Raw genomic sequence first — 23,381 nt, 5'->3', positions numbered from 1 at the left:
GAGTGTACAGGGTGGGCTGTAGAAGGAGAGAAGGGAGGTGAGGTAGGAGGGGGCCAGGTGATGGAGAGCTTTGAAGCCAAGAGTGAGGAGTTTTTGTTTCATGCGATGATTGCTAGGCAACCACTGGAGATTTCTGAGGAGGGGAATGGCATGCCCAGAGCATTTCCGTAGAAAGATGATTTGGGCAACGGAATGAAGAATAGACTGGAGTGGGGAGAGACAAGGAGGAAGGGAGATCAGAGAGGAGGCTGGCACAATAATCCACTTGGGATATTATCAAAGCTTGTACCAGCAGGGTAGCAGTTTGGATGGAGAGGAAAGGGCGGATTTTGTCGATATTCCGAAGGTGAGACTGGCAGGTGTTGGTGACAGATTGGATGTGTGGGGTGAATGAGAGAGCTGCGTAAAGAATGACACCAAGGTTGCGGGTCTGTGAGACGGGAAGGATGGTCGTGCCATCCACAGTGACAGGAAAGTCAGGAAGAAGACAGGGTTTGGGAGGGACGATAAGGAGCTCAGTCTTGGACATGTTGAGTTTTAGGTGGTGGGCGGACATCCAGGTGGAGACGTCCTGAAGGCCGGAGGAGATACGAGCCCGGAGGGAGGGGTGAGAACGGGGGAGTAGATGAAGATTTGGGTGTCATCTGCATAGAGATGATAGTTGAAGCTGTGGGTGCAAATGAGTTTGCCAAGGGAGTGAGTATAGATGGAGAACAGAAGGGGGCCAAGAATTGACCCTTGAGGAACTCCAACAGTTAGTGGATGGGAGGGGGAGGAGGAGCCCACAAACGAGACCGAGAATGAACAGCCAGAGAGATAAGAGGAGAATGAACAGCCAGAGAGATAAGAGAAGAACCAGGAGAGGATGGAGTCCGTGAAGCCAAGCTTGGATAAAATGTTGAGGAGAAGGGGATGGTCTACAGTGTCAAAGGCAGCTGAGAGGTCGAGGAGGATTAGGATAGTGTAGGAGCCATTGGATTTGGCAAGAAAGAGGTCACTGGTGACTTTTGAGAGGGCAGTTTTGGTGGAACGGTGGGAGCGGAAGCCAGATTGGAGGGGTTCCAGGAGAGAGTTGGAGTTGAGTAATTCAAGCCAGTGAGTGTAGAAGACTCATTCTAGGAGTTTGGAAAGGAAGGGTAGGAGGGAGATAGGACAATAACTAGAAGGGGAAGCGGGGTCAAGAGAGGGTTTTTTTTTAGGATGCGGGAGACATGGGCATGGTTGAAGGCAGAGGGGAAGAAGCCATTGGAGAGTGAGTGGTTAAAGATGGAAGTTGGGGGGAGGAGGGAAGGGGCGATAGTTTTTATAAGATGAGCGGGAAATGGGTCCGAAGGACAGGTGGAGGGGGGGACACTTGCGAGGAGGAAGGAGATCTCCTCTGAAGATACTGCTGGGAAGGATGGAAAAGTAGGGGAGAGGGTTGAGAGCGGGGGAAATTGGAAAAGGGGGAGGGGTGACTTTGAGGAGTTATTTTTCATAATGAAGTAGGTGGCCAGATCGTTGAGGGTGTGGGATGGAGGAAGGGGAGGTACAGAGGGCCTGAGGAGAGAGTTAAAAGTCCGGAACAATTGGCGGGGGTGATGGGCATGGGTGTCAATGAGGGAAGAAATATAGTTTTGCCGGCCATAGGAGAGGGCAGAGTTAAGGCAGGAATTGAATTGACAGATTGAATATGTGAGTTGAATGAGAGAGATGAGGTTGAGGTTAATGCCAAGGTTATGGTTTTGGGAGACAGGGAGGATGCTGGTGCCATCTGCCATGATGAGAAAGTCAGGGAGAGAACAGGGTTTGGGTGGGATTATGAGGAATTTTGGTTTGGACATGTTAAATCTGAGCTGTCAGTGGAACATTCCAATAGAGGTGTCCTAAAGGCAGAGGATATGCGGGACTCCATAGCATCGTGGAGAAGTCTGGGGATCGTGTGGACTCTGGCAGTCAAATTTGCTTTCAAATTTCTGAAAGCTGGTTTCTTCATGTTCTATGATGGTACAGAGTACCAATCAATCATATTTATTGAGCACTTACTGTGTGCAGAGCAGTGTGCTAAGCACTTGGGAGATTGTACGTTAAAAAAGTCAGTAGACATGTTCCCTGCCCACAACAAGCTTACAGTCTAGAGTGGGGAGACAGACATTAATATAAATAAACAAATTGCAGCTATTTACATATATACACCTCCTCTCAGGGCCGCACCCAGAGAGCTTCCTGTACTCTACCAGTCTCGGCTACGGGAGGGAGAGTCGAGTAGAGGCCTACCCATTCCATTTCTAGCTTGGGCAGTGGCTAGCAAGTGGAGGGCAATCTGCTACAAGTCAAAACTCAACTGTGCTGGGCAGAAGGAGCATGGGAGAGAGTTGAGAGCAGAGTCTCAAGTTTATTGTGCAGAAGGAGGCGATGGTCAACCACTTCTGTGTTTTTACCAAGAAAACTCTGTGATTACACTACCAGAATGATTGCAGGCGGAGATGAAGTGTTCTGAAAGAGATGTGTCCATGGAGTCGTTATGGGTCGAAGTAGCCATTATAGAGAACTCTCCTCAGTTCAACCTATGTTATTCTTTATTAATTTTTAATCATTCCATACAGTACCAGGTAGATGTTTATCAGTTCTTTTTATTTTTTAATCTGTCTTCATTTCTTCCCCCCCTTTGCTCTCCTTTTATTCTACATATTCACACTACTCTTGAATGCTCTTGGTAGCTTGTGACTTTTTTTTGCATTTTTTTATTTGACAAAACTTAATAGAGTACCTTTATGACTGAATAATAATAATGATGATAGTAATCATTGTATTTGTTAAGTGCTTACTGTTTGCCAGACACTGTACTAAGTGCTGGGGTGGATATAAGCAATTCGGGTTGGACACAGTCCCTGCCGGATATGGGACTCACAGTCTTAATCCCCATTTTAAAGATGAGGTAACGGACACACAGAGAAGTGAAGTGCCTTGCTCAAGATCACATAGCAGACAAGTGGCGGAACTGGAATTAGAACCCGGGTCCTTCTGACTTCTAGGCCCATGCTCTATCCACTAGGTCACACTGTTTATTATCTAATAATAATAATGTTGGTATTTGTTAAGCTCTTACTATGTGCAGAGCACTGTTCTAAGCGCTGGGGTAGATACAGGGCAATCAGGTTGTCCCACGTGAGGCTCATAGTTAATCCCCATTTTACAGATGAGGTAACTGAGGCACAGAGAAGTTCAGTGACTTGCCCACAGTCACACAGCTGACAAGTGGCAGAGCCGGGATTAGAACCCATGACCTCTGACTCCCAAGCCCGGGCTCTTTTCACCGAGCCACGCTGCTTCTCCATCTAGTGGACGGAGCACCGGCCTGGGTGCCAGTGTACCTGGGCTCTGATCTCAGCTCTGCCACGTACTTGCTGCGTGACCTTGACCAAGTCATTTAACTTCTCTGTGCCTCATTTTCCTCATCTGTGGACCAGAGAATGTGTCCAAACCAAATATCTTTCATCTGTCCTTGTGCTTAGTACACCACCTGGCACATAGTAACAAATACCATGATATATATTATTTATATAAAATAAAATATATAAATAAAATAAAAATATTTTTTCCATGAAACGTATTTTTTGGAGAACCTTTAATGCCTGTGAATCTAAAGTTTGATTTTGATTATAATTATATTTCAGTGCGTGGATGAATATGAAGATGATGAAGCAGGGCAGAAAGAACGAAAGAGAGAAGATGCTATTACACAACAGAATACGGTGCAGAATGAAGCTGCCACTTTAGATCAGGGTGGTTCGTATTTGTTACCGGTAAGGATTTAAAACTCATATTCAAATTACAATTTATTTCAACTCTGGGTGTTTTGGAAAGTCCCCCCTTCTTCCTCTAAAATGTGTATTACTTTAGTAAACTGCATAGTAGAGAAACAGATCGTTGTTAAACTATCTTCCCTAGTAACGTGTGATATAAAGTTCATTCACAAATATAGAGTATCTATTGTGTGTATATGTGTGTGTGTGTATATATATATATATATATATATATATATATATACACATATATATATGTATATATATATAAAGTCTTGTACCATATCATTTTCTGGTGCAGTTCTTAAACCTCTGTAGATTATGTTACATGAGCGGCTTCCTAATTAGTTTCTACAATCCAGGTTGTCCTCTGCTAGTGCACCTGTAAAGACAATGGCTTCAGGATTTCCTTGTTGACCATTTCTAAGATAAAATGAAATGGAGCGATCCTTTTAAATCTTTAGAAAACAGAGCGTGCTTTGCCAACATTTTTCTAGTTCCTCAAGAGTTTCTTTTCCTCCTACAGCCTCAGCCTCCAATGTAATGAAGTGGTCTGTAAAGAAAGCGACGTTAAAGCCAGTCAAATAACAGCTGTGGGTTTGGTGTGTAGAACCGTTTCTCTAAGCTTCTTGTGGCCAGGGAATGTGTCTGTTATGTTGTCATATTATACTCTTCCGAGCTCTTGGTACAGTGTCTTCACACAGGAAGTGCTCAATAAATACAGTTGACTGACTAATTACAGTCAACCGTGCTCACTTGTGCTGGGCAGCAGCGGTGGAGACTTAGGTTTACTGTGTGGAAGAAGGCAATGGTTAAACCACTTCTATATTTTTACCAAGAAAACTCTATAGATACGCTACCAGAATGTTTGCGGATGGAGGAGGGGCATTCTGGGAGAGATGTGTCCGCAGAATCGCTATGGGTCGGAGATGCCTCGATGGCATTAGACATGGCAACACTGATTACAGATCTCTAATTGGTTCTACTGGGGCAATGTAATACTTTCAAGTTGTGAAAAGTGAATGATTCACTTTGTGATATTTTGGAGCCTACTACTTTTTTCTTTATGTTGAAGCATATTTATGGAGTGAGCAGGAGCAGAAATTTTCAAAATGTCATATCCTGGATGAACCTGTCCTGATTGTTTATTTTTTTAAGTGCTTAGCTTGCTCTTTCCTCTTTTTATTGCTCAGTGATGAAAACATTTGATGGCAGTGATCCTTAGGAGCCTGAAAAAGTTACATAAGCCTGAGCATGATTGTTTTTTGAATGTGTCCTACCAGAAATCTTGACCAAATTCCCCAGATCCCTAGCCCTAGTCATTTCTTTCTTGAAAAATATGGGGGGATCTAGTCAAATCCCCAGATATCGCGGGCCTTCTTTTTTGAGACGGGATTATCATTATTTAGAAATGAAAAATATCCCATTTTCACTGTAGGAAGCTCAGTCGATATTGTTGATTTAGTCGTTGTAGGAAAATGGTAGATTGTCTACCGTTGATTGATCGGTATTTGTATTCCCTTTCTGTGAGAGAAAATATCCTTCTCACTTGATGTGGGACACTGGCTTCTGTTTTCTGCATCCAAAGAAGAAACCAAGCTCCCCAGTTTCAAGCCGGTGGGAATTTCCTCCTTTTGCTAGACCCCTTACGAAGACTGGAAATCTGACGCCTGACTTGCTGCTCTATTTCCAGCCTTTGGCCCAGGCCACCCTAGAACTAGTCCACTCCACCCCACCTCTGAGAGAGCCAAACCAGGTTGGGTCAAACCAGGAGCATTGGAGTCATTTCCAAGTAATGCTACTGAACGGGTTGGACTGCCCATCCATATGTGGCCTGGCCAAATGAACTTATAAATACAGTGACCACCACTCAAGGAAGACCACTGTTACATGTGCCTGAGGAGGAGGAGGAGGAGGAGGAGAATTAGTAACAGTGCTACTTGTTAAGCACTTAACCTATACTAGGTAATCATGTCCCATATGGAGCTCAGAGTCTAAGTAGGAGGGTGTCACCTGTCGCCGGGGCAGTTTCTTTCGAAATCGGCGCGGCGAGAGAGAGAGGCCGGGGATGGAAAACCTGAGTTTTGTATAGAATTTATTCCGCGGGGTGAACTGAATTAATTAATTATTTAGATGTGACAATCGGGCCTTCCCTTTTGGGAGAAATATGGTGTTAAAGCTTCCCTAATGGGAGGAATACACTGGTATGTTACTTGCGTGTGCCCAGACACCCGAGCCCACTTATGATTTACTCACAACGTGGTGAGGAGGCTGGCTCCCACCATGTGCTCGCTCCACGCAGGAGGAATCCACCTTTGCGTTAAATGCACTTATGCGTTAAACACTAATGAGTTACGTACACTTATGAGTTACATACGCGTATGCGTTAAACCCAGTTACGCGTTACCCACTTATGCGCTACTCGTACTTGGTGAGGCGGCTAGCTCCCACCATATTCACATCCCACTGGGGAGGCACCCACTTAGACATCAAATCCATTTAACTGTTACACACCCATGGTGAAGCGTCTGGCTTCCCACCCCACGAGCGCTCAGCAGGACGGGACACTCACCCACCCCACGGCTCCTCACTCGGTGCAGTCAGAGCGGCCTTCTCACGCTCTGGACAGAGGCGACCCGCAGCCGGCTGCCGCAGGTCCGGTTCCTCTGCACAGAAGGTTAGAGGCGGCAGGTATTTATCACCTGCGCCCTTAGGCCATTCCAGCTTCCGGCCTCAGTCTATCCAATCTCTGCCCTCCCTCCTCCATTCCTAATTTGATCGGCACGGGGGTGAGGGGCACCTTCTGTATTCTAAGCTTGGGCTGTCAATCTGGCAGTTTCGGTTGTGGGGACGGTGTCCCACCCTCACTTCCGAGTTCCGCCTGCTGGCTCAGGAGGTCACGAGATAGCATCTGACCTTGAGATGGTCGGTGCCCCAGGGTCACCTTGGGACAGAGGGAGAACAGAGATTGCATCCCCACTTTACAGATGAGGCACAGAGAAGTGATGTGACTTGCCCAAGGTCACACAGCAGATTCATGGCAGCATTAAAACCCAGGTCCTTTGACTCCCAGTAGTAATAGTATTTATTAAGGGCCCCCTATTTGCAAAGCACTCTGATAAGCGCTAGTAACAATTCATGAGAATCAGACATGACCACTGGTCCTCCAGGGGCTCACAGTCTAACAAGACGGAAATTTGGGGAGGGAGGGGGGGCACAAGGTTGCCGGCAGTCACCTAAGAAAAATTGAAACAATGAAAGCATAAAAACTACATAGAAGCTAATAAAGTGATAAGTGCAACAAGAGCAACGGGATGCTTCCCACCTTTATATTAATTCCCAGCAGTTAATACAGTGCTTTGCAGACAGTAAGCATGTAGAGAATACCGTTCCTCCTATTATTATGGTTAGAGGAGCTGAGTTTGACACTTCGCATCTCTGGATCGCACATTCGTTCCTTAAACTGGGAGCCCCAGGTGGGACAGGGACTGTGTCTGTCGTGATTATCTTGTCCCCCCCACGTGCTTGGCATATAGTAAATGCTTAGCAAATACCAAATTTTTCATGATGATAATTATTTTTATCACAAACACAACTACAGACAGCTGTGTATAAGTCGAGGTGGCCCGCTGTCACTGTTTCCTCATCCTTCCAAGACTGGATTGGAGATGGGTGGGGAATAATAATTGTGGCATTTGTAGCATTTATTAAGCACTTACTATGTGCCGGACTCTGTACGAAGTGCTTAGATAGTTGCAAGGCAGTTGCTTTGGGCACTGTTCCTGTCCCACATGAAGCGTACAGTCTTAATCCCCATTTTGCAGATGAAATAATGGAGGCACAGAGAAGTTAAGTGACTTGCTCACAGTCACACAGCAGACAAGTGTAGCCATGATTAGAAGCCAGGTTCTCAGACTTTCAGTGCTATGCTCTATCCACTAGACTTCCCTGCCTCTCAACCCGATGGAGGGGAGTGGACAGATTTTCTGTCATGCTTTAGCACTTCAGCCATCCTATGCCTTCCCACCCAGTAAGAAGCTCTGAAATAATAATGGTGGTATTTGTTAAGTGCTTACTATATGCAAAGCACTGTTCTAAGCGCTGAGGGGATACAAGGTGATCAGGTTGTCCCACGTGGGGCTCACAGTCTTAATCCCCATTTTACAGATGAGGTAACTGAGGCACAGAGAAGTGAAGTGACTTGCTCAAAGTCACACAGCTGACAGGCGGGAGACCCCCAGCCTAAGTTAATATTAATAATTATTTATTCAGTGCTTATAATGTGCAAAACACTGAAATAGAGAACTGAGCATCAGGAGGCTGGGAACTCAAGGGTCCACTTACCCCATCCACATCCAAAGAGAAGCAGCATGGCATAGTGGATAGAGCACAGACCTGGGAGCCAGAGCCATGGGTTCTAATCCTGGCTCTGCCGCTTACCTGCTGTGTGACCTTGAGCAAGTTACTTAACTTCTCTGAGCCTGTTACTTCATCTCTGAAATGGAGATTGAGACTGTGAGCCCCATGTGGGACAGGGACTGTGTCCAACCCAACTTCCTTGACTCCACCCCAGCCCCGAAGTACAGCACCTTAGCACATAGTAAGCGCTTAACAAACACCACCATTACTATCCAAATAGTTGCCCAGACGAGACGCTCAGTTCGGCAGTCTCTGTGCCCTTCCTAGCCCTGTACTTTCTAATTGGCAAGACTTCTGTCAGGTGCTTGGGCATAGAGGGAAGATTGAAGGTGGCCAGAGTAGAGTATTCCATTTGCCCATGTCTTGTGGGAGGGGGCAGAGACGTTTGACAGAACCACTGACATGAGCAGAGTGTTTACATGATGTTCAGCGCCCTGAACTCCAGACTGTTCTAAAAAGGGCTGGGAGTTTGGCCACTCAGACAAATGACTTGATCAGGCTTCTTAATAATAATAATAATGATGATGATGATGATGGTATTATTTGTTAAGCGCTTACTCTGAGCCAAGCATTGTTTTAAGACTGGGAGTAGATACAAGGTTATCAGGTTGTCCCACGTGGGGCTCCCAGTCTTAATCCCCACATTACGGATGAGGTAATCGAGACGCAGCGAAGTTAAGTGACTTGCCGAAAGTCACACATCTGACAAGTGGCGGAGCCGGAATTAGAACCCAAGAGCTCTGACTCCCAAGCCCATGCTCCTTCCATTAAGCCACGCTGCTGCTTAGGGACTTCACGTCCACTGCAAGTTGTACACTGAGGCAGGAAGATCTAGGTTCATTCAATAGTATTTATTGAGCACTATGTGCAGAGCACTGTACTAAGCGCTTGGAATGTACAAATCGGCAACAGATAGAGACAATCCCTGCCCATTGACGGGCTTACAGTCTAATTGGGGGAGACAGACAAAAACAATCTAGGTGCGCTCTGGTTGATACCTTGGCTTTTCCTCTAGGGAATTTTGTACAAAAAGTTTGAGGTAAGAGGGTCTTTGCCATTTTTTGGTCACATTTTCTATCATTTCAGGATGCTTAAATCAACACAAATAGAAATCACTCAAAAGGAAACCTTCGGTCAGTACAGAGAAAAAGCTGGAAATCAATCAACCAGTGGTATTTACTGAAAACTTTCTGTGGTCAGAATACTGTACTAAGTCCTTGGAAGAGTATAATATAATAGTTGGTGGACACAATCCATGCCCTAAAGAAGCATACAGCCTAATAGGTGAATTGTATTCCATCACAAGCTACAATTTTATAACCCAAGTTAACAAATGCGACATAGCCCTCAGATACATACCTGTAATTTATTTATTTATATTAATGCCTGTCTCATCTTCGAGAATATAAACTCATTATGGGCAGAGTATGTGTCGGTTTATTGTTGTATTGTACTCTCCCAAGGGCTTAGTGCACTGTTTTCGCACAGTAAGTACTCAATAACTATGACTGAATGAGTGAATATATAATAATAAATGATGAATACAGCCATTCTCTAATGTGTAGGTTAAGCCTCTTGAAGATCTTCCCATTTAAGAGAATTTGCATTTTAGTACTCATGTCGTGATCAAAACCATGTCCATCCCATCGCATCTCTTCAGACATTAATGCCCATTTCCTAAATCCATTCAAGTGTCCTCTCCAAAACGTGTGATGAAAACACTCATAATAGAGCAAACAGAATAACAAAGTAGTCATGTCAAACTCTTGTGAAGTCTCGTGGACGGGCAGGTCAGCAGATTGGAGCAAGGACGGAAGAAGAGAAAGATTCAGTGTGGGTGCCTCTCCCCAAACTCTAAAGGATTCTTGACTCCTTGTTCCCATTCCAGGCTGAAGGTGCTGCTTCTGCAGTTATTCTGCATGATCTTGGGGGTTATGCGGATCTTGGAACCCCCAGGGTGGTTAACCTGGAAGAGGAACATCATTGGCTACCCCTCAGCTAAGAACAGGATGCTTAGGTGCTTGGTCGAAGTGTGTGTTGGAAGGCAGTTGGCTAGATCTTTCTTCTGTCTCTCCTCTATGAAAAAAAGGTCTTTTGGGTGAGTATCTGGCTCTCCTTTTCTATTGGCATCTCCTTTGGGGTTGGTCTGGTCTGCCAGTCTTGCTTGACTTCTTTCCTCCTCATTACCTGTCATCTGTCTCTGCCTTCATCTCTGCCTAAGCTTGTTGCATGCAGGGAATGTCACTGTTTATTGTTGTATTGTACTTTCCCAAGTGCTTAGTACAGTGCACTGCATGCAATCAGTGCTCAATAAATACGACTGAATGAATGATTGATCACCTACTAACATTGTGTCTTGGAGAAAAGAGTATGGTTTCATTCACCAGGTTCATTGCTTTTCTCTTCAATAATGCAATTAGATCAGTTGCTGTAATTTTAGAGAGATTATTAGTACTTCTGCACTCTTAGTGTGGTGCACGTAGAGGTATATAACTGCATGTGGGGCTCATCCACAGGAATGAGTTTACATTCCTAACATCAAAGTATTAAACATAATTTGTGATGAGATTTTAAATACCTGTCTGTAGACAAGTTATGATTTGACCCAGCCAAAATTTCGGTGAATCAGTGATTAACTGTTTTACATCTACTAAGTGGGCAATGTGGAAATCACCGTAGAGAACCTAATTATTGTCCCAAGTGATGACTCAGTTGAAAAAAACTGTCAGGAATGCAGACAGTAGTTTTACTTCATGACTTCCCACTAAGAAACCTTTCTGAGATTTGCTTACTTTTGACCTAAAGAATAATCCAAGTCATTTGTACTGAGGAATATTCGTAGCATTTGTGTAACATCTCTCCAAACTAAAGAACAATTGTGCCGTGACACAACTGCATTAAAGTCCTGTCGAAAACAAATTGCATTAATGAAAACTAGATGACCTTGGGTAATTATTACAGGTGTTTCTCCCCCAAGACCGATTATGTGTATAAAATACTATTCGATTGGCAATGTAATTATTGCCCTTCTTAAACTCATTGGCAAACTGCTATTTGTAAATGTTGTAGAAGATCATTTAATCAATAATACTAAGCACTTGGGTAATTGTATTATTGGTTAAAAGACACAGCCCCGCCTTCAAGAATCTCCTTAGCTAATGGAAATGTGACTGATAATTCTATTGTACTGCAATCTCCCAAGCGGTTAGTACAGTGCTCTGATGTAGTAAATGCTCAATACATACCATTGATTGATTGATGTTGGGGAAGGCATGTAGACACTAATTTTTAGTTAGAGGGAGGTTAGTTATAACAGGGATTGGAAGAGGAAGAAAAAATGGATCAGGCTAATAAATAAGGAAATGAATAGGTAGAATGTGTAGAATGGTACTTCTTCAGTTCTAGGAATAGTTGAACACCCAAACTCACTGGATTAGGGGATGGCATGACCAAGAATGGTGGAATTCAGCTTTGAAACTGTGGAGAAGTAATAATACTAGGGATTCATGCCCCCCAAACTCTTGGAACAGGCATGACTCGGCAGGCCACGCGTGTCCAGCTTGCGTGTTATGTCGCATGCCTGGAAAAATGTCTCTCGAAGGATGATTGATATCATCAAGCTCATGAGACAAAGCCAGCGGATCTAACCGACCTGGTGTCAGCAGATCTCTTGTAGGCGTTAGGAGAGAATCCTGAAAGGATTGAACTATTCCACCAAACGCTTCCCGGTAATCGGTACTGTAAGGTAACTGTGTCTCATTCTCGTCTCTCTCACCAGCGACCTCTTGCTCCCACCCTCCCATCTTCGTGGAACTCCCTTCCCGTCTAGAAGACCCCTCACCTCTCCATCTTCAAAGCCTTTCTTAAGCAACATCTCCTCCAGTAGGCTTTCCCCAATTAATCTCTCATCTCCCACCTTATTTCCCTGTTGTCATTTCAGCACTTCCAAGTCACCTAATGGCATTTGTTAAGCATTTGCTTTGTGTCATGTGCTGCACTAAGCACTGGGTTAGAAACAAGATAATCAGGTTGGAACAGAGTCCATGTCCCCCTGAGGTTCACAGTCTCAATCTCCATTCTACAGATAAGGCAGCTCTTCTTCAAATACTGTCAAACGGTTCCCGATCCATAGCAACTCCATGGACACACCCTCTCTAGAACATCCCATTTTCTGTCATAAAGTCGTTCCGGTATGCGTATCCTCAGAGTTTTCTTGGTAAAATTATGGAAATGTTTTGCCGTTGCCTTTTTCCACGCAGTAAAAACTTGAGTCTCTGCCGTTCTTTGATCAACGTTTTGATCACTTGATCATCCGCCTTTGATTCTTTCCCAGGCCACTGCCGCCCGGCACAGGTGAATGAACTTCGATGCTTCAGCTTAGACTTTTCCATTATGGGTAACCTATATGGCATAGCCCTAAGCTTCACCAGTGTACGCAAACTCTCCTGCCGTGACGAGATGTCGATTCATAGGAGAGTGAGGTAACTCAGGCACAGAAAAGTTAAGTGACTTGCTCTAGGTCACACAGCAGACAAGTGGCGGAGCTAGGATTAGAACCCAGGTCCTCTAAATCCAAGGCCTGTGCTCTTTCCACACTGCTGCTTCTCATCTGAGCACTTGGAGGTACTCAAACCCTCCCTACCTGTAATTTACATGTTTCCCCTACTAGATTGTAAGCTCCTTGAGGGCAGGGGAGCCTGTCTGATAATGCTTTTGTACTGTCGCAGGTGCTTTAGTACAGTGTTGTGCACAAAGTAAGCGGTCAATAAATAAGGATTGATTGATTGAAACACAGGAGGCTTTCATTCCAACAGGCAGCAAGGAAAAGTAGGAGGGAAAACTACAAAAAACCCCAAATAGATGCACCACACTAAGTATGCAGATGTGTAAGCAAGTTTCTTTGGGAAAACAAATAAGAGGTGTTGTCTTGAACAAAGTCCTTAGAAGGGCATGCTCACAACCCAAAGAAATTTTTTCTACAGGAGACAGCCCAACGATTGGTTAATTTCTTAAACCTTTTTGTCCAGATTTGTTTTTATTGCTTCCTTTACCTTTGTTTTTTCTTGTCTTTCCCTGTCTGTAAATCATTTTTATCTGTCTCTCTAAGTACCTTGGGTAGGGCCTGGAATATATGCCTCTTACTATTGTTGTGTTTAGGGTGGTCCTGAGCACTCAGTTGTTCAGTAAATAAACAAATGTTGGATTGAGTGCAGCCCATGAGAAACAGTCCCCTGTGGCCCTTTCAGCCATCACTACAATTGCGAGAAACTCCAGTCTGAGATTGAGGCTGTAAGGGTTGGTTTCCTTAGATCAAAGCCCCCGCCTGCCTATGTGTTGGGTGTGGGGGAGTGGAGGGTGCGGGGAGCAGCATGGTGTAGTGGGTAGAGTAAGGGCCTGGGAGTCAGAAGATCATGGTTTCCAATCCTGGCTCTGCCACTTGTCTGCTGTGTGACCTTGGGTAAGTCATTCCTCTGTGCCTCAGTTATCTCTTTTGTAAAATGGGGATGAAGACTGTGAGCCTTATGTGGGACAGAGACTGGTGTCCAACCCGATTTGCTGGTGTCCACCCCAGCGCTTAGTACAGTGCCTAACACAGTAAGCGCTTAACAAACCTTCCTAACTGTGAGCTTCTAGACTGTGAGTCCATTGTTGGGTAGGGATTGGCTCTAACTGTTGCTGAATTGTACTTTCCAAGTGCTTAGTACAGTTCTCTGTACACAGTAAGCGCTCATTAAATACATTTGAATGAGTGTACAAGTATCATAAATTATTATTAGTATTACTGAGAGAGAAAGAGAAAGAGACTGTGTATATGTCACTTTCTATGTTTGTCTCACTGTGTTGCATTCCTGATTAACCACTAACCTTTCCCCTGAGTTTTGTAGGAAATAGTTAATATGAAATGTGTTACATCTTTCATCATCTGTATTTAATAAGATGTACTTTTGGTGACTAAACTTTAAGCTTAAGTTGTCTTTCCAGGATTGTATGGAAATACCACTAACATTTAATTTACCTATTATGTATCTTTTTTCATAATTACACACCAGTGTATGTGTATGTATTTTTTTGGTCAGCACAGAAATGACATGCAGTAACTCTGCGGGTCTGTTTGGAATATTCAAAAGCCAAAAAATTCTTAGTTGAGGCTCTCATTTCATCTTGACAGTCTTGTTTGTTCTCATGTATTCCTGGAGTTTTATACAAGATGTAAAGAAGCAGCATGGTCTAGTGGAAAGAGCACAGGCCTTGGATTCAGGTCCTGGGTTCTAATCCTGGCACTGCCACTGGCCTGTAGGGTGAACTTGGGCAAGTCACTTAACTTCTCTTTTCCTCAGTTTCCTCATCTGTAAATTGGGGAGTAGTTGCCTGTTCTGTCTCCCTCTTAGAATGTGTGTCTCAGACAGACTCCGTCTGATCTAATTATCCTCTATCTACTTGGCAAATAGTGCTTAAATGCTAATTATTTAGTATCTAATAGTTATTATTTATCAATAGCTACTATCATCACAATTAATGGTTCTTTTTTGAACACCATGCAGTAAAATAGTAGTTCTATCTGCAACTCTTTACTCTCACTCAAGATTTGTGTGAAATACACTATATATACATATATATATATATATATATATATTCATAAAAAGGTCCTCTTTCCTGGACTTATGAGACAGCTACCCCCTTATCTTTGACTTTAAAGCAGTCAATCACCTTGCCCCCTCCTACCTCATCTCACTACTCTCCTACTATAACCCAGCCGGCACACTTTGTTCCTCTAATACTCACTTCAGTGTACCTCAATCTCATCTTTCTTGCCACCAACCTCTCACCCACATCCTCCCTCTGGCCTGGAACGCCCTCCATCCTCATACCAGACCGACAATTACTCTTCCCCACTTCAAAGCCTTACTGAAAGCAGATCTTCTCCAAGAAAACGTCCCTAACTAAGCCCACCTCTCCTCCCACTCTATTCTGCATCCCCCAACTTGCTCCCGTCATTCATCCTCCTTCCCATCCCCACAGCACATATGTATATATCTGTAATTTATTTATTCATGTGTATTAATGTCCATTTCCCCCCCTACACTGTGAGCCCACTGTGGGCAGGGAATGTGTCTATTTGTTCTTGTATTATACTCTCCGAAGCGTGCTCAATAAATTTGAATGAATGAATGAATGGTACTAGAAAGCTCAGTTCTTGTATTCTTATTGTAATATTTCCTGGAATTTGGATTGTAGTAACATTAATGACCAACTAGTGAAAAAACAAATGTGATTCTTGTATACTCTTAAGGGCTATATGGGCATTCTAGGACTGAAATAAATAAATTTATCTGGGTGATTTCTTTGGGCTTCCTAAAGATGCTCACCAAACCAAAAAAGGGAAAGTTCTGTTTCTGTGCTGCCTTCCTGACCTATAAGTAATTTAGCATAATATTTCAAAAGAATGTGTCCTGCAACTCAGAGGAACTCAGAGGAAGGGGTTTCCCTGTTCCTAGGTTTTTGTGGCTGAGCTGAATAAGACATGACTGAAAAATCCCACCTGGCAGGTGCCAGAACCAAACAATGACTCACTTGAGTTGCTTTTGATTGTCTTCCCAGTCTTGGCAGTTACTTCCTGCTTTGGGGCCAATTGGAATGTGCTTTCACTGTTTAGAAAATAGGAGGGCTATGAGGAGAGGATTCTGATTAGCATTAGCTCTCAAGCCCTGTTGCCATGGGCCAGGTGTAGGAAAGTGGCCGGTTGGCTAGCCCTCCTTCCTTACCTATTACTCTGAAATTAATTGCGTAATAGTAATAGTACTAATACTTGCTAAGCACCTACTATTTGCCTAATACTTTACAAAGCACTGGGCTAGATAAAGATAATCAGGTTGGGCACAGTCCGTGTCCCACACAGGACTCACAGTCTAAGAACATACAGAACAGTCTTTGCTTCGAAACTGAAATGTTAATTTAAAAAAAATCCGTGAAAGACGATTCCAGTCGGCCACCTGTCTCCCTCTTAATTGCTTTTTTTTTACCCAGTTTTATTCTGGATGGAGAGGCACTGTGGCCTAGTGAAAAGAGCACAGGCTTGGTACTCAAAGGACCTGGGGTCTAATTCTGACTCCCCCTCTTACCTGCTGTGTGATCTTGGACAAGTCATTTAACTTCTCTGTGCCTCAGTTCCCTCATCTGCAAAATGGGGAATCCTACTTAGACTGTGACCTTATTGTTTTCTATCTGCCCCAGGGCTTAGTATAGCTCCTGGCACATAGCTTAATAAATGCGACTATCAGTCATTAGTGAGTGCTTAATGTGTACAGAGCACTGTACTAAGAGCTTGGGAGAGTACAGTATAACAGAGTTGATAGACAAGTTCCCTAATAATAGCAGAAACTATTACCACGTAGTTAAAATCTGTCCTATTCTCTCCATACAAACTGCTGGTATGTTGGTGCAAGCACTTAAAACTCATCTGCCTTGACTACTACATCAGCCTCCGTGCTGACCTCCCAGATTCCTTTCTCTCCCTACTCCAGTCCATACTTCACTCTACCTCCAGATGATTAAAAAAAGTAAATAAAACCGCTCGATGCACCTTTCCCCACTCCTCAGGACCTTGTAGCGGTTGCCCATCCTCCTGTACCTCAAACTGAAATGCCTCACCGTTGGCTTCAAAGCACTCTATCACCTTGCCCTCTCCTGTCTTGCCTGGCTGACTTCCTCCTACAACCCAGCCTGCGTTCTTTGCTCCTCTAATGCCAACCTACTCACTGTACCTCAATCTTATCTATCTCGCTACTGATCCCTTGACCACTTCCTGCCTCTGGCCTGGAACTCCCTCCCCCTTCTTACACTCATACCACCAATTTCCCTATCTTCAAAGCCTTACTGAAGGCACATCTCCAAGAGACCTTTCCCAACTAAGTCCTCATTTCTCCCACTTCCTCTCCCTTCTGCATCACCCTTCTACCTGGATTTGTGCCATTTATCTATACTATCCTCTGCCCCAGAGCACTTAAGTACATATCCATATTGTATTTTAATATCCATCTCCCCCCTCTAGATGGTAAGCTCCTGGTGGGCAGGAAATGTGTCTACCAACTCTGTTATATTGTACTCTCTCAAGTGCTTAATACAGTGTACTGCACATAGTGCTCAATAAATATGTTTGATTGATATGACTGACTGGGGAAAGCTTCAGTCTGGTAGATTTGAAGGGGGAGGAATTCCAGACAGTGGGAAGGGTAGGAGAGAAGAGAAATGATGACATTTTGAATAGGTGAATTTATGAGGAAATGGGGTGCAAAATGGTATGTCGTGGTGCTTGGAATAGATAAGTAGGAGGGTGAGAGCTTATGGTGTCCCTAAAAGTCAACACCCAGTTGTTTCTGCATGATGCTGAGAAGAATGGGTGGACCACTGAAGCATTTTGTGGAGTGGAGGAGATATGTGAGAGAGGACGTTTTAGAGAAATGTTCACTTTAAATAAAGTTGACCTAGTTTGTGTAAAAGAGGAGAAGATAAAGATTGGAAGGCCATTTAAGGACATCTCTTCATTTCTGTCCTTTTCTGTACACCTCTAGACTACTATTTCATGATGCACATTTTCCCCTCCTTAGGTGTTTTATGAGTTCAAATGTAGGAAAACCACTTCCTGCATGTTTCCCATGCTTTCCAATTTGGCTTTTAAAGTGTCAAGTCACGTCTAAAGTCTTGTCCTCCAAAATCACGTCCGAGTCTTGTGAGATAATAACTCACTTGATTTTTTATTTTTTTGTCCTTCACTTGATACCCACCTCGAAAGAATTCTTTCAGTGCCCATTCCATGGGATTCAGTGACAGTACTCCATTTCATTTTGGTAGAAGAATATGTGGAAAATTGAAGATCATCTTTTCAAGGGCGCTTTTGTTTCCTCAACTCTGGCCAATTTTTAAATAAGAAAATTAGAAGCTACTTCCCGTTTGACCTAGTTACCTTTCAGAGTGTGAGCTCTTGTGCTATGCTTAGGCACTCTTTTTTCAGCTTCAAGATAAAGGTTCCTCTGCTTAACCAGGCTGATTATTACTATCAAGCTACATCTCCCAGTGAATTGCTTTACCAAAGACAGTTTCAGCCTTGAAATTGCTGAATGTTTTCTGAAGCTGTGTGCTAGTTAATGAACACCCTTACCCACCTCCTCTCCCTTACTCCCTTTGACACACCTTAAGGCTTTTTCTCTGCTTTTTTAGACTTCTTTCCTTGCATTGTGCCTATATCAGAGCTAGGCTTAGATAGGAAAATGCTCTTTCATGGTATGTGGGGGGGAGGGGGTTGTTGGGTTTGGTTTTTTTTGTCCAACCTCAAATGGCAAATTAACATTCCACCAAATGAAAAAGATAAGAAAGTGCCATTTTCAAGCTTAATAAGAGACCCTGGAATGAAGTGCAATTGGAGATGAAAAAGTCAGGGATTTTCTATTAAAATTGGCCAAGTATCAACTGCTGAGAGTTGTCTTTTGAATTAAAATGCAATTATGATATATTGTATATTCAGCAAAGGTCAGAAATGAAACCTAGGCATACTCGATCCTGAATTCTCACATTCTTTTATTTAATTGACTGGTAATGGTTTGTTGAGAAATATGTATCTCAACAAACCATTAAATATAATATGTATTTATTAATATACATATATAAATTGCTCTGCACACAGTAAGTGACCATTAAATAATATTAATTGATAGATGGTAATTAATGGGCACTTACTGTGAGGAGAGCAATCTATATACTTATATGCGAGTACTTAATATATATATGGAAGAGAGAGCATTAGAGTAAATACCCCTTCTACTTAGACTGTGGGTGCCATGCACTACAGAAATTGTCTGATCTAACGGTATTGTATCCATCTCAGAACTCATGTACAAAATATATATATAATTATAAAACAGAGAGTGCGTGGTGGTATGAAAAAGACATGCCACTTTGCTGGTGTAATTATGGATAGAATAGGAATTATGTATTCAAAAGATGTAAAAAAAAATTTCAATTTGTATTATTACAGAGTATCTGTATAATTGAATATTGGATGGCCTGTTATGAATGTGCTTCTAATTCCTTGTGGGCAGGGATCATGTCAATCAACTGTATTGTATTGTACTCTTCCAACTGCTTAGTGCTTAGCATCAATTGACTGAAAGGAGTTGTGTGGGGGACAGAGGGGAAGGAGAGGGAGAGAGGGAGTCCTCTTCTAGAGAGTTCTGGGGCTAGCGCTCAACCACCATATTCACTTATCAGGGTCAGTGAAAAATTTAGTTGTCTAGAGGAGGTTTCCCCTTAATTGCTTATGTAAGTAGAAAACACAGGATAGACAGAAAGTTCTTGAGATTGACATCAAAGAACTAAAGCAAACAGATCTACCCTTGGGCCCCTGTCGTGGCTCAGTGGAAAGAGCCCGGGCTTGGGAGTCAGAGGTCATGGGTTCGAATCTCGGCTCTGCCACTTGTCAGCTGTGTGACCGTGGGCAAGTCACTTCACTTCTCTGGGCCTCAGTGACCTCATCTGTAAAATGGGAATTAACCATGAGCCTCACATGGGACAACCTGATTACCCAGTATCTATCCCAGCGCTTAGAACAGTGCTCTGCACATAGTAAGTGCTTAACAAATACCAACGTTATTATTTCCGTATGTTGGGGCAGAGAGCATCCGACTGGTATTTTTGCTTAGTGAATTAAATCAATATTTCTTCAACCCTCTTCATGACCATTCAGGTTGACTAGATATGATCAAATATGTATTGGGAACCTCTAGAAATTGTTCTTCATATTTAACGTCTCAAGCATAATTGATAATCTTTCTTGTGAGAAAGAAAACCCTAATGACTCTTTTAGTATGACAGAGCTTTTCAGAGGACCAAATAGCTCATGATCAAGGAATGTCACTTTTTATTGTTGTATTGTATTCAATCTATTTCAGTCGATTTAATGAGCACTTATTGTGTGCAAAGCATTGCACTGAGTGCTTGGGAGACTGTGAGCTGGTTGTGGCAGGAATATGTCCATTTGTTGTTACTTTGCCAAGCTCTTAGTACAGTGCTCTGCACATAGTAAGCACTCAATAAATACAATCAAATGAACGGTTGAATGAATGTTCTTGCATCCATGCACTATTTAGATACAGTTGTGAATATTTTGCTTTCCATTTCAGTTTTGTTATGGGCAGGAAACATCTCTGCTAATTCTGTTGTACTGTACTCTCCCAAACGTGCAGTGCAGTGCTCTGCACATAGTAAACGCATCATAAATACCACTGGCAGATTGAGTGGGGAAGCTGGGTTACTGCAATATGTTTCCTGTTCTTTCAATCTCTATTGGTCACAGTTCCACCTCACATATGGGCTTGAATATTTACACAACTAAGCTCTGCCAACAATATTCAGAAACCACAAGCATGTCTTAGTTTCAGAGAGCATAAACTCTTGCATCCGAATTATATTCCAGGGCAATGAGCATGTAAAAATGAAAATATTCAATACCTACTTTTCCAGTCCAACTCATCGGCATCAAGTAGCCAAAAGAACGGGGTCAGTCACAAAATGGATGAAAGGCATGAAATACTGTAATGAGTCGCCACTGGAGAAATTTTAAAATAAGAAATACTATTTAAAGTAGCAGTTAAAACCATCCCCTGCCTTTGTCTAAAAACATTTGGGGCCGGGAGGGTTGGTTTGAATGGTGCTTGTTTTGTTGATTCATTCACTCATATTTATTGAGCGCTTACTGTGTGCAAAGCACTGTACTGAGCACTTGGGCGAGTACAATGTAAGTGCTTACTATGTTCTAGGCACTGTATTTTGATGGTATTGATGCCTGTCTACTTGTTTTGTTGTTGTGTCTCCCCAGCTAGACTGTGAGCCCATTGTTGGGTAGGGATTGTTTCTATCTGTTGCCGAATTATACTTTCCAAGCGCTTAGAACAGTGCTCTGCATATAATAAGCCCTCAATAAATATGATTGAATGAATGAATGCTGGGTTAGATACAGGATGATCAGGTTGGACACAGTCGAAGTCAGAGGGAGGAGGATTTAATCCCTATTTTACAGATGAGGTAACTGAGGCACAGAGAAGTGAAGTGACTTGCCCAGGTCACACAGCAGACAAGCGGTAAAGCTGAGATTAGCACCCAGGTCCTCGGACATCCGGGCCCGTGCTCTTTCCAGTGAGCCATGATCTCCAACATTGTAGAGGTCATCAGAAAGCTGGCTTTGAATTTAGATGCCATTCCGGTTTACTGTCAGATTTCCAGTCGCTGTCGGGTTAACCAAGTCATCTAGTTGCCTTCACCAAGTCATCAATCAGGTCAGAAGGAGCTGTATCGTACCCCACTGAGCGATGGTTGTAGGGATATCGATTTTTGGTATTGTAGAAACTTTGAAATATTAAAAATCAATAAAATGCCATTCAAACAAATGTCAACCATCGGAACAACTGGACACTAGGTAAGAAGGCAACGGGCCTTATGGAAAGCGCTCAGGCCTAAGCGTGGGGACTAAAGCCCACATCTCCTGACAGATTAGCATCATGGCCAAGTGGAAAGAACATGGGCCTGGAAGTCAGAGGACTTGTCTGATGTATGACCTGGGGAAAGGCACTTAACATCTCTGTGCCTCAGTTACCTCTTCTGTAAAAGGGGGATTAAATCTGTGAGCCCTCTGTGGGGCAGGGACTGTGTCCAACCCTATTATCTCAGCAGTTAGTACAGTGCCTTGCACATAGTGACTGCTTAACAGCGTGGCTCAGTGGAAAGACCCCAGAGTCAGAGGTCGTGGGTTCTAATCCCGGCTCCGCCATTGTCAGCTGTGTGACTTTAGATTAGACTGTAAGACCATCAGTGGGCAGGGACTGTCTCTATCTGTACCTTCCAAGCGCTTAGTACGGTGCTCTGCACATAGTAAGTGCTCAATAAATACTATTGAATGAATGAATGAACTTTGGGCAAGTCACTTTACTTCTCTGGGCCTCAGTTACCTCATATGTAAAATGGGGATTAAGTCTGTGAGCCCCACGTGGGACAACCTGATTACTTGTATCCGCCCCAGTGCTTAGAACAGTGCTTGGCACATAGTAAGCGCTTAACAAATGCCATCTTTATTATTATCATTATTATTATTGTTAACAAATATGATTTTTAAAAGAGAGATGTTCACTGACTTATCTGAGGTCACGTTGCTTCCCTACCTGCCTATGAGACCTTGGGCAAGTCATTTAGCTTCTTTGTATCCTGGTATCCTTAAATGTAAAATGGAGGTCTAATGATAATAATAATGGTGATAGCAGTGGCCAAGCACTTAGAGTGTTCTAAGCCCTGTACTAAGCAATAGGGTAGATACAAGCTAATCAGGTCGGACACAGTCCCTTTCCCATCCAGGGCTCACAGTCTAAGTAGAAGGGGAAATCAGACATTAACCCCCATTGTGCAAGTGAGGAGGCTGAGGCACAGAGAAGTTAAGTGACTTGCCCAAGGTCACTCTGCAGGTAAGTGGCCAAGCCGGGAGCAGAACCCAGGTCCCCTGACTTCCAACCCACGCTCTGTTCTCCTTCTCAGACTGTGATCTCACTGTGTGACGAGGACACCGTCTGATCTGATTATCGCATATCCTCCCCAGTGCTTAGTACAGTGCTTAACACTTAATAAGCATTTAACAAATACCATCATCAACAGCCTTACAAATTGGACAGGGGTTGCAGACGAGCTTCCGTGTGCGCCACATTCCTGCTGTCCATGAGCCCTCATTCAGCTGACAGAAGCATGTCTCCACTTCACCTCTGCCTGAAGGGAGGGAGATCCTTGGCGATGAGTTTCAAGCCTGTGCCCATCATCTGAACCGCGAAGGAAGGGGATTTTCCCACCCCTCTCAACTCAGATCATCAATTGGCACCCAGCCAGGTGCCTAGGGGGCTCTCGGTATCGGCACCTTACTGCTACTTTCTCCTAAATTGGGGATGTCTCTTGCTGAATATTTTTTTAAGGGCATTTGTTAAGCTCATACTATGAGCCAGGCACTGTACTAAGTAATAATGTTGATATTTGTTAAGCGCTTACTATGTGCAGAGCACCGTTCTAAGCTCTGGGGTAGACACAGGGGAATCAGGTTGTCCCACGTGGGGCTCACAGTCTTAATCCCCATTTTACAGATGCGGTAACTGAGGC

At 43.5% G+C, this 23,381-nt stretch overlaps 1 protein-coding gene and 1 non-coding gene across 2 annotated transcripts in view; both read left to right on the top strand.

Moving 5' to 3' along the window:
- PAWR (pro-apoptotic WT1 regulator) overlaps positions 1-23,381 on the top strand; it is a 124,812-nt gene that overhangs the window by 80,150 nt on the left and 21,281 nt on the right. The window contains exon 3 of the mRNA XM_039914038.1: positions 3,657-3,785. Coding sequence (XP_039769972.1) covers positions 3,657-3,785 — 129 coding nt within the window. The remainder of the gene's footprint in view (positions 1-3,656; positions 3,786-23,381) is intronic.
- On the top strand, positions 2,176-2,313 carry LOC114816817. Its single transcript, XR_003764624.1, has one exon. It is a non-coding gene; the product is annotated as a small nucleolar RNA SNORA7 (small nucleolar RNA).

This window comes from Ornithorhynchus anatinus, chromosome 14 (genome assembly GCF_004115215.2).
Source record: "Ornithorhynchus anatinus isolate Pmale09 chromosome 14, mOrnAna1.pri.v4, whole genome shotgun sequence".
NCBI lineage: Eukaryota > Metazoa > Chordata > Mammalia > Monotremata > Ornithorhynchidae > Ornithorhynchus > Ornithorhynchus anatinus.
The sequence above is the reverse complement of the archived record's forward strand: the minus strand, read 5'-3'. Positions and strand labels throughout refer to the sequence as shown.